We start from the raw sequence: 12,655 nt of genomic DNA on the forward strand, positions 1-12,655 counted from the left end.
GCAAAAAAAAGCTCACATTTTTGTTATTCAAATGGATATACGTGCATGTCTGACTGTACAGATTGGCCACACCGATAGGGTTTCTTCCAAGTCCCAGAGGACTTGTGGCTCACACACCTTTGTGAACGGCTCTCGAAGGTTAGATGAATGCTTTGATTATGGAGCAAGCAACATTCTGCTGTTGAAAGCTAATGACAACCCTGGGCACAAAACACCTCAGCAGGATACAGATCTTGTATACAAGAAAGATATTCAATCTGAGATAACAGTCAGGATTGATGATTAACATCTCCCAGAAAAAGGCTTTGTTTGCATTAGAAAACCCCTATAGAATAAATGCAGAAAGAGAATAATGAAGCAGGCAGTTTTGTTTTATTCAGGACGCAGAAAAAGTTAAACTGGTCTCTGTCTGGTTTCTCTTATTTTTCTTTCCCCCTTAGCTTGAGCTTATTGCATTTTTTACTTCAGCCATATACTGTGTTGGAAACACCACCATGCCAGGCTCTCCTTCCTGTCAAGCCTGCTTTCACCATCCATTAGCCCTGTTTGAAGAGGATCTGCCTGTCTATGGACAAACCCTATTAGCAGCGCCGTGAGCAGAGCTGAGCCATGATTTATCCGCCTGGGATAAGTCAGCAAAGCTCTGTCAACACCTCTGCCATTTCCCAGGCGTGTGCATCCTGAGCATCTCATCCATATTTGGGCTTCACCTGCTAAAACCAGGGAAGGAATGGACACCAAGAGCTGAATCCCCTCTTTCTGGTGCTGAGTGTGAAAGAGGTGAAGGCCATTAAGAGAAGATTTGCTGAGGTAAGGAAAGGGAACAGCAACCATCTTCTCCTCTTCTTTGCAACAGAAATATTTTGACAGGTGGTAAGTGCCAGAGATCAACTGCCTCCTTAAGTCCAAGCCTTATATCTGATAGTTTAAAGAAATCTCATCACACTGCCCACAAGAAGCCTATGGAAAAGACTGCCTTTGATTTGGGAGGGCTCTAGCTTGTCTTCTATAACAGATGAACAAGCAGCAGCTTTGAAGGGACATCAGCAGGAGGAAAGGCTAAAGCAAAGTGGCCATAGCTATGAAATGAGTGTGAATTCTTCTCTGAGAAAGTCTCATCCAACAGCAAGCACTTCAGGAAGCCTTAGATGTCACAGGAAAATTCTAAGATCAGATGTGTTTTAGAATTCAGAGAGTGATGAGGACCTCTGGCATTCAAAACAAACTCATCAGAGTCCACTTATATCAGCTTTAAGTTTAGAAACCAGGAACCTGTTCTCTCATTTTCATTGTACACGAAAAGATATGCGTTGACTTTGGTGGAAACAGGTATATAAATCCAACCCAACTATGTCATATGAAAACAGTTATCTTTGTTAAAACGTGGAAAGTAAAGCTCATCCCAAGGCAAAGTCTGCTGTCTTTTAGGCTCTTAAGACTTCCAAAATTATTTGGATTGTACTGGTATAACAGGGAAAATAATTGCATCCTTTCCAGTACATCAATCAGAAAATAACACCAGCTAGATACAAGGCTACATTGGCCATTTTTCCCTGACACCTCACAGGAATCCCCAAGTGTTTGCTGTAAACTAAACAGTGTTTCAGCATCACATACTAGTGTTATATAAATGACTTCCATTTCTCACCAATTACTTCCTCTTTCATACCATTCATTTTTTGCATTTCCTCTAATTTTTCTTCTCTTAATCTTTATTAAAGTAATGGGTTTTGGACAGAAAGATTATTTGTGCTCGTACTTATTGAAAATGTTTCTGCTGCCTTGTGAAACATAGCTGAGAGAAACCTTAATGTGATAAGAATTATTGTTTTGCAAAATGAATATCATTACATTATCAGAGCACTGTATTTAAATTCCTTTTTGTTACAATAGGTCTCACTTGGACTATTTGGATAGTTCAGTACTGTACATGGTAAAGTAGAATTGCACTAATAAAATCAAGCTGCAAGAACATTTCATCTGCCATTTGGTACTTTCAGTGCTTCATAATTAACTTTGGTCAAAAATTACCCCTTCAAGCCCAAGGGATTAATTCTCCCTTAACTATATTTGTGCACTACAGCAAAAACAGTTATCCCTTGGTTTCCAGGCTTTGGATGAGCAGTTTACTGCATTTTCAACCTATGATAATTGTGGATGAATTCCAGGTGTGTGCTTGCCCCTCATGGAGATAATTTCATGCTGTCTGATTTCTTTTCATTTAACTCTGGGAACACAAATGCCCTAAACTAGGTTTCCCTGCTCCGGGTGCCTCTGCCCAGCATGACTTGGCACGGGAGGCACCTATGTTAGTTCTGACCCACGGACCTGCTCCCAGCATACACCTTCCCAGCACTTCGCACATTAATAACATCCTCCTGATCATTCTTCTTATATTGGATCACCCACTTTTTAATCCCCTCCTGCTAAATTATTTTCCTTCTTCCTTACTCATTGGTTAGTCTAGCCCTTATCTCTCACCTTGGAGGATGTGTCAGTGGCAATGAAAGTGCTGATCTTGTTAGCCTCCTTGGCATATATTTGCCTTTTGGAAGAAGACAAATAGAGGAAGGCAAGTGATTTGTGCCAGTGTCAAGCGGAGGCTCTCAAGACAGGCTTTTACCAAGTTACCTGGGTGCTCCTAAAATAATCCAGTGATAAAAAGTCATCTTGAATTCAACTTTTATACACAGGCAATCACGTTACTGTGTGTCAAAGACACCAGCCTGCATTAAAAAGAGTCAATGCAGATGAGTACAAATATTTCAATATCTTAACAAATCTCCCAAGCCCTCCCCCTAAACTATTTTGGGATTACACTGAATAAATGTTAAACATTCCAAGAATTTGAAATTAATTTGGATTTGTTTGCTTTCCTTTTTACTGTTATTAAACAGTTTAAAACCCAATGAACAACTACCAAAAATTACTTTAAATAAATACAAACACAGAAATGCTCACAGAAGCGTATAAAACAGTTTTTCAACTGTTCTTAGGTCACTATTAAAGAATATTCTAGATCCCAAATAGGAAACACGAACTTTTAATGAATCAACAGGACAGTTAATAAGACTCTGCACTAAATAAGACATTTATAAGCTCTGGCATTCCTACTACAACTGATACTGAATAGGTTTGTTTTAAAACACACAAGTCTGTCTGCAGCATGGGAGGACACCACCTGAGGAGACTCAGGAGCTGGTTCTAACAAGGACCCAAGCAATTCTCACAGCCTTGCTATGGGTTTAGCACATAAGGAAAAAGCTACATACATATTGCCACCTGAATTTTCTCCATCTAAACCATTGCAAACAAAAGTGTTTTAAAAAGGGCGCTTGGAAAAGAGGACCACACCTTGCCTGTTCTCCAAGGTGTTGACCACCTTGTAGAGCAGCTGGTTACAAATACATGAATTAGGCTGTATGAACAGAACACAAGTTGTCTGTTAAATGGGGACACAAAGCCTGTTGAGAACATGTGCACCATCACTTGAAGTGTGTCAGTCTTCGTGACACATGGGCGTGACTGGAGGCCTTTGGGAGATGGGAGGAAAAGAAAGAGAGAAATGGAAGCGATTGGCACGATGGCATACTGCCCATCTTGTGGGGGAAACCAGCCTGTCTGTGAAGGAGACAAGCAAGGGAAAGAAGACATACAGATGGTTTGACTCCCAGTGGTGACAGGAGCAGTTGGTCTCCTCTCTTTCCAATAGTGACAGTCACTGTCACCTTATTTTGAAGTCTCCTAACAAAAAAGTGGGAGTCAGTGCGGTACTGAAAAGAGCAAATGGATAAATCACGTAACTAATTGTAAGCATTTGGTCTAAAAAGAGTGATGGAGGTTGGTGGTGTCTGGTGACAGCCTGCAATAGCTGAATATGCACTTTCCCACCTCGAGAACTTCAGACTAAGGAGGAAAGAAAGTTTCCACTATTTATTACAGAAAAAGGTCTTTTAGAGCCAAACCAGCTACTGAGTGCATGTTTTTAATGCTGCTTTTCTAGCAGTGTATGACAGCTCGGGATCCACAGCCTGCCATCTCATTCAGTCCCATTTCACCGCAGCATCTTTTTAAATAGGCCAAAAGGACACCTTATGCACACACACTGCTATTAAAAATAGGAAGGTGCTAAAAAACATTCCCCCAGCATAAGATTATTTTCTCTCTTAACTCTGTACTGCACCCAAAAGGCCCCACTTTATCCAAGAAGCAGCCACTGCTCCAACATGTGTATCTGTAGAGAGAGTGATGGATGGTTCTTGGCTTGGGGAGGAATAGAGCATTTGCTCTTGGGAAACCTTGCTTTCTCCACCCAGTGCTACCACTGGCTCTTTTCTGCTGAGGGTGGTGGAAAGAACATTTATTTTTGCCAAGATAAAACTTTCAGTAGCACGCAAAATGTTTTTGGACCCTGCAGGACTTTCTTTTCAAAGTAAATCCTATTCAATGAGTTTCCTTTAAAACAAACCAAACCAAATCACAAAATAATAAAAAAAAAACCAACAAAAAACCCAACAGATTTTGAAAGGATTTTTTTCATCCAGCCCACCAATTTCAAAGAAAGTCAGTTATCTAACAGCTCTCCACATAAACCGAGTGAAATAACAACATGAATTTAAAGCAAATGGAATATACTGAATGAAACCTTAGCATGGATACTGCTATTAATTAATTTCTATTTCATTTAGCTTAATTCTCATTGGAACAGAAGCATACTCAATAAGATAAAGGCCATTTTAATTCACATTTGTCCCCTCTAATATGACACTCTACACTTATTTAGATTAAATTCCCCTCCCATGTTTATAAAAGTCCTAAGTAACCACAAACTTGGACCTAAATCTTGCATCTCTTTTGCACTACTGGCAGTAGTGCCAGAAAGCCTTTGTCACCCGAACATCACCTACAAACCCACCCATTCCTTGACTGCTTTGTTTGCTCGCTCTGCCCAAAGAAACAGAGGGTCCGTGCATCTGCATCCCCTCACCTTGCCCTCCTCAGGCTCATTCCACCCCAGCACATGTCAGGCTGAGCAAAGACCTTATTTTCCTCTTTTTTTTAGAAGAACTATATACCAAGATTGGGAAAACCACAAGGCAGAGTTAAAGTCACTGCTCGGAGAAAGAAAGCAAACTTTCATAACAAACTGAATCACACCACTTGTTGCCTGACATCTGATCCCCAGAGTGCAAAATGCGAACAATTAGAGTGTTCGAAGAGAGAGAAAATGAAAGACAGTGATAGGCCCAAGGGAGGGCAGCCAGGATATACTTCATCTTTCACAGTGATCTAGCTGGGCCATAACCATCCCCAGTATCAGAGCAGAGAGAGTTAATGAGGGGTCCTCTCCCATCTCCGTGCATCTGCAGTAAATCTGCACTGTTCGTGCACAACTTCAGCTGTCTCAAGGTTGCTTCGTCCCCAGAAGTTTCCAGGAAAGGAGAGTTTGCAACCCAAAACCTAAGGACAAGATGTCCTTCTGGAGATTTTTTTCACCTTTTCTCTCTCTCCCTTTGTGAGGAAGGATAATTAGGGCATTGATGGCAAACCCCTACAGCCCTCTGGGTCACAAGACACCAGGAGATGTAGTCAATAATTTATTAGACCATATGATTAGTCTCTTTTCAGAGGCTAGTCATCCAAACAAAATTGTAGTGCCACACTTCTCTTTTTTTAAAAAAAATAAATACAATGCCCAGCATTAGCTTGAGGGCAAAGCTGGTTCTCAGCTGTGCTGTTTATTTCCTTCATACATTCCCTTCCCTGATACATTGCTGTCAGCAAGCATCATCTCTGTGAGTGTCAGCAGGAACATACATGCACAGCTAGACCCTGTGTAGGTCAGGGAGGGTTTGCATTTCTGCAAGACACATAATGCTGGAGAGCATTATCCTTTTGCTTGCTGCTACTCCCCATGATTCAGCACGGACTCCCTGCACAACCAGGAAAAGATTTCTCTATTTTTCTTAAAAGGCTAAGCCCAGAATAAGCAGAGCATGTTACAGAAGAGAAACTGTGCTCTCCTGACTTTTAGCTCGGTCAAATTACGTGTAAACACAGCAGGTCCCTGCTCTTCCATGGCATCCCCTTAGTGATGCCTTCCAAAGTGAACCCCAAGCTCTTATGCAAAAGGAGAAATGATGCCCAGCAGTATGCACAACTCCAACAAGGTGCCACTGAGTTACCATTAAATCATATTCCAAAATTTACCTTAGTTCCTTGAAGGGGTCTGCCCTGACATTGGGAGTTTCTATAGATTTAGGGAACACTGTGCCTTCTGCTCCTGAAATCACAAAACAAAACAGAAGACAAATCGTAAACATTATAAGCTGTTATCAGGGGAGTGATTGTCAAATCATACCTAGGTGCAATTTAACCCATCGCCTGACCCCATTTCTCTCTTGCACACTTCCCTTCTGTCCCCAGGAAAAGCCAGACCTTGATCATCTGAAATCAGTTGCCTTGATTATGACTGGGATTTGCCTGTAAACTGCACTTCTGGCTGTAAAGCTGCTGCTTGAGCCCTGACTGTGCAACGTGTTTGCTGACCCAACTGATGCAGGGAGCTTGGAAAAGATACCCCCTTGGTAACCAGGCATCTAATCCAGTTACAGCCCTCACTAATGAACCTGGATACACGTAATGAAATTATTTCTTTTGCTGGGCTCTGAGAGATATTCAAAGGAGAAAACCAAATTTTGGGTCGATCGCTGCAAACACCTCTCAGGTCAGGCTGTGTTAGTGCCTGGGAAAAAGGAAGGAGGTGTCCACCCGATGAAATGCAGCATGAGTAGGTAGCAGATTCTGCTCTAGTTCCAGCCCAGCTGCCAGTTTGATCTCTGACCCAAAAGTCATTTAACTTCTGCACATTTCCCCCTTCACTGGAGACAGTGGGGAAGGCAGCACTATTCTCACTTGCTGGCTGTTTTTAGATCATGAGCTTTAAACCACTAGGTAATATTAGCAGCTTTTGCTAAGTTTCAGGCCACTGCAATCCTCTTTTGTGACCACCTGCGTAGCCCAGGTTGGGCCATTTCACACAGGCATCCCTGCATCAGGTCCATATTGGTGACTGAGCCACGCTGTGTCCCTCTAGTAGGATGTATTCTCCCAGTTTCCATTTGTTAAGCTAAATGCAGCCCATGCCATCCTTTGATAAGCCACTCCACTAATTGTTCTAATTTAAAAATGTGCATCTAATCTGAACTGGTCTCACTTCAGCTTTCAGACACTAAATCTTCTCATGTCCTCATATGCCAGCCAACAGTCCCTCCATGAGCAGACCATCCTCCTTCTGGAGATAGTTACTGATGCTGACCCAACCATCTCAACCTTCTCTTTGATTTTCTGAAAAGTTAACAGCTTTCTGAATCATTCACTGTGAAGTGGAATTTCTGGACTTCTCATTGCTGTTCTCTGAACCCACTCCACTTTGAAAATACTCTGTTGGGACACAGAACTCCTCAAGTGCTCTCACTAACTCTCTGTGCTGCTGAACATCATTTTCTCACTCCTGTTGAAATTTCCAATTAAAACACAGCTAAGAATGGTATTAACTGCCTTACACACAGCAGTGCACTAGAAATCAATGTCCGCATTCTCTAATAGATAGCTGCCTACCCAGTGAGCAAGTATGACCTATATTCTTAAATTTAGACCTGTGGTCTTGTGTTCAGACACATTGTGATCAAGTAGTCATTCATTATCTGTACTCATCACAGCAATTTTAGTGTCAGCATGCAAACAGCACCAGTGCTATTTTTTTACTTCCTTAATTTTTCCTTTGATAAAACTATTGGGGCAAACTACAGATCCCGATGAGGCCTTTTATATATACTGTTTGAGATCTCTCTTAACACGTGCTACTATAATGGTTACCTATGAGCAGTCTGGAAGTCACTGTTATAGAATAAAAATGTTCTGATATGATGCAAAACATGTTAATACAACATCCTTCTGTAACTTCTGTTATAAGTGAGAAACACCCGTGGCTTCTATAAGACTGCACTTTCTTCAGAGTGAAATAAATTAACAAAGCTGTCCCACTGTCTTAAAGAAAAAAAAAATCAGAAAGTCCTCTAACAATTATAAAACAAAAAACAACTCATTTTTAACCTAGAGAAAAACAAAGTAATCCCAAAGAAGATAAAAGCAGTCTAAAGCTTGAAGCTCTATGCTTGGGAATTGAAATTGATCCTATGCCTCAATATAGATATTTAGCTCTTAATGTTACTATAAACATGGTTACAAGTTGTCAGAAGCAGCTGTAACTTGCCAGCCATGAAGGTTATTATTACCTGATCTGTCCCCTCTCAACAGTTTCCAAATGATTTAAGTCTCTGGTTATCCACACAATTGCCTTGGTTATTAGCTTGGCAATGAAACTTAGCAAAAGACGCAGCCTGCATATATCCGCATAACAAACTGATCATTTTTGAGGGGAGGAAGGTGAGGAAGAGCAACTGGAGAGGTGCACATAGATATTCTTGTGCCTTTTCCACCTGCTTTGCTTAAATGGTGACTGGTAATTTTAATTCATTTTTACAGACTTTAAGTCAGCTACTTAAGTTACACAAAGCCCAAAATAATGATCTGCAAGTAATCAGAAATGCCTGCAGAATAAGGAGAAACTTTAGCACATTTCTAAAACCTGGGGTTTTCCAGGCTTTCATTATTCAAGTTACATGCAGGAAGCAACTTTGCACACAAAGCCAGTGAAGACTCCAATGCAGACATTTCAGGAAGGCTGAAAATAAAAAATCCTGCTATTCCTTTCATCCATTTCCTTGCTTTCCTTTCCCTACACACAGTTCTTATGCCCTCTTTTCCTGTTCTATTTATTCCTAGATCCATGGAGGAGTCCCTTATGTGCTGGGAACAAGAATGAGATTTCCCAATACTTCTGTTTCTTTCCTTTGATATGAATTGGAAGTGAACACTACCTGCCTTGATAAGGCTTCCTGCTTTGACAATATCACTTCTTATTATTCTGTTTTAAGAACACAAGATCTCCCAAAAGGCCACCTGTCCCTGTCACTGAGCAGGAACAGCAGCCATGAGGGGATGCTGAGGGACCAGGACTGAGACATCCCTCCCTTGACTCTGGCTGTCAGCAGCTGAGGGACAACTTGAGCTGGCCATGTCACCCAGGCACAGGAGAGACACTGATAAGCTTTCCTCACCTCACCTAATTATCATTTTAAGTGTCCCCATTTCTGCAGCAGAGGGCTCACAGATGAATTAAATACTCCGGAGAAGTTCTTCCTTCAGTTTCAACCTGCTGCCTGATGATTTCACTGGATGCTTGTTCTGCCTTGGACTGTGAAAAAGTAAATAACCATCCTCTTCTTTTGTGTGCTACTGGAAATTTATATATCTCAAATGCACCCACTCTCACCAGCCCTCTCTCCTCCACACTGAGGAGTCTCAGTCTCTGCCTGTGGGATCAGCAGTGCCTGCACAACCTCTTGATGGAAACAACCACCTTGGACAGATTCAGCTATGTTGGATATTTGTGTCACAGTCTGGCTCTTGGCCTATGGAAGTCCCCAGCCAGGCTGTGATAGCATCATTGTTGGACTGTGTTAAAAGTGAAGCTGTTGGGCTGGAGGAAGTGACCTCACTTAGTGGTTTTACTAAAGGCTTTGGCAAATAAAGAAGGAAAGTTTGAGGGAAATGTGCTGTTGACACTGAACTGGGCTATTCTGGCTCTGCAGAGGAGGACTGGGATGTCATGGAGAAAGAAATGTTTGGCCTTAGGGAGTGGAAGAAGAGAGAGAGGGTGAAATTTAAAAAATTCAAGTCTAAGGTCATACACTCAGAAAGTAGCAACAATTTCTGCTCCATGTTGGACACTCCCTGGATGGGAATGCCCCTGGATAAAGGCTGAGCGCTGCTTGTGATTCAAGGCAGAGGGACAGGGCCAAAGGGAAGACAAACATGGCATTAAACTGAAAGGCAAGAAGCAAGTCTAACAGGAAGATTAAGAAAAAAACCACACTATTTTAAGAATCGTCTGTGAATCCCTGAACTATTACGTAGCCCCAGCTCATCCTTAGTGAGGAAAGTGAGGAAATATTGTCACGACTGCAGGAACAGAAAAAGCCTGTTCTAGAACAGAAAACTGGAAGAACTGGGCTTTTTAGCTAAGGAGGATGATGGCTAAGGAAGGATATGAGTGCTGTGTATAAATATATTAGGAAGATAAAAAACATGAAGAAAAAAGAAGTACTGGCTATAGGCCAATGTCAGCATGAGAGCAAGTGGCAATGAACCAGCCCCAAATATATTTGGGAAGAAAAGTAGGTGTTTCCCAGCCAAAAGAGGAGCAAAGATGGGAGCAGTTTTTCAGTTAGAGTAGATGAGACAGACAATTTAGCAGATTTGACAAATTCATTACTACAAGATGTCAGGTCTCAAAACCAACGACAAGACATGCAAGACCAGAAAGTGCCTGCAAGTCTTGCACTCCCCTGTTCTTATTTTCACTTTCCTCTACCTGAGCAATGATGGATTTTGTCAGCTGTTGTTAGTGCATAGCTCCAACAGCTCAAGACTTAGCTGCTCCCATCTCCCTTCTCAATCAGAGCTACTATATCCCCTCTTCTCCCTTTACTGAGGATAAAGCACAAATTAAATTTATTATTGTACAACATAGCTTCTGCTTCCTGAATTATCTGTTATTAAAACATTTGCTCTGTCCTGTGAAAAATGCATAATATAAAATGTCTATTTCACTGTAAAGTACTGAAAATATTTTTCTTCATCTTACGAGACTCTCTGCTGCTGTTAAGGGTAACTTACCTGCAAACAGCCAAAGACAGTTAAGAGAAAACAATCACATAATCTGTATTTAAACATACTATACTGTACATCCCTAGGCAATAAATTATTCTTTCTCACAGTATTATATCAGAGTGACTTCTATTAAAAGCCATACCTACTGATTCCCTCTTCTGACACTGTGTAATTTACCACCGATAAATGTTCATAAACAGTTTGACTGAAAAATCCATAAAGCCATTTCAGCTTTTTTTTTTAAGTTCCATTTAATGTCCCTCAAAAATGATTTCATCAATGTGTTTCCATTAGCTGGTTCTCTGCCCAATAACTTAATTCCACACTATCAGTCAGGAACTTATAAAGCATATGACAGGATCTACCTAAAGTGTTCTGAATCACTATAGAGATTCACTCAAAGAGTGGGGATTTTTTTTCCCTTCTAGTGCATAAGGTGTGGGGGCACAAATGTCAAATGCCCCTGTATGTGTTTGCTTCATGTAAGAATATTTTCCCTTCCCTTCCCTTCCCTTCCCTTCCCTTCCCTTCCCTTCCCTTCCCTTCCTTTCCCTTCCTTTCCCCTTCTGTTCTCTTACTTGAAACTCAGAAGAAAGACTGTATGAGAACAGGTTTGCCAAATAAGAGTTTGCATTTTCTCGGGCACTAGCCGTTTCTCAGAAGCCTATTGCCACATCCAGGAGACAAACCTGGTTGCTGTTTGGACCACTGCAAGTGAGTTGCTGGAGCTACATCCAGCTTCTGGACCTCCTCTCACCTCTCTCTTCCCATTCTGCGCCTGCCATGGGAGCCTCCACTGGTCTGCTGGATCTTCTGAACAGTTCCAGCTCCCACACAGGAAAATATTGTCCTTCCTTGCTGCAGAACACGTGCCTGGCACAACAATCTGCCTTCACTGTTTCCAACATGGAAGCAACACAAAGAGCTGGTGGGCCGAGCTTTAGCAATCACCTTGTCGTATGTCATGAATCCAAAACACAGCATAAAAACAGGAGGTTTTTTTTTTTAATCCCAGTTTTGCATTGAAACAAAGCAGAAGCATGTCCTGCATGTGCATGTCAGTTTGCCAGTCTCCTGCTGACACGTGCCTTTTGAAGCATTAGCCCTCTTTCATCCAAATGTGGAGTTGGTTGATCTCATGAGCTTTGTGAGAAAGGACCAGGAGTTTTCTAACACTCCAGTAAGGCAAAGGCTCTGGTGTGAACTGGCTGGATGGCAGCAACTCCGCAGGGGACAGAGGAGTTATTATACAAATGACCCAGGGAGGGAGCAAATCTCAGCTGGAACACGCATCTTCTTAACCAGATGGCTTTCCAAGCTGCCTCTTGCCATCCTTGTGCCCTGGAAAAATACCTGAGCTGCATGACACTGTCCTGGCACCTTGCAAAGGGAAGGGCCAGCCCTGTTCTCTCTTCCCTCTGGCCAGAACTGGGCTCCAGCCGTCAGGACGAGATATCGATCACATACCTTGCACAAAACTTGCTTTAGGCTTCTACTGCTATCAGCTGGAAGAAAGAGAAGAGCTCAAATACAATGTGATGCGAGGTAGTTTTAGACTAATGACTGATGCTCCTGCTGTCAAGGATAGGTGGTAATCAGCTGAACAGCAGTTGGGGTGAACAGAACACCAAAGGAGAGAAATCAGGTTTCCACTCAGGTGAAGATGCACCTGGTTAACTACTCTCCACTTTCCTTCTTTTTTTTTTTTGTTTTTCCTTTCTATACAATGCACTTCTTTCCCACTCTGTGTATTCTTTTAGTAATAATTCCAGATCCACAGAACCCCTTCAGTGTTGCATATTGCTACTTTATAATGAAATTTGGGACTCAGAGCTCTGTGATGAACTTGGTGATTAAG

The 12,655-nt window shown here is 41.8% G+C and overlaps 1 protein-coding gene across 1 annotated transcript in view; it reads right to left on the minus strand.

Annotated features, from left to right (window-relative positions):
* SGCD (sarcoglycan delta) overlaps positions 1–12,655 on the minus strand; it is a gene marked incomplete at both ends in the record, with an annotated part of 123,583 nt that overhangs the window by 25,275 nt on the left and 85,653 nt on the right. The window contains one exon of the mRNA XM_080352988.1: positions 6,211–6,283. Coding sequence (XP_080209114.1) covers positions 6,211–6,283 — 73 coding nt within the window. The remainder of the gene's footprint in view (positions 1–6,210; positions 6,284–12,655) is intronic.

This window comes from Nesoenas mayeri, assembly GCF_963082525.1.
Source record: "Nesoenas mayeri genome assembly, chromosome: 14".
NCBI classification, from domain to species: Eukaryota; Metazoa; Chordata; class Aves; order Columbiformes; family Columbidae; genus Nesoenas; species Nesoenas mayeri.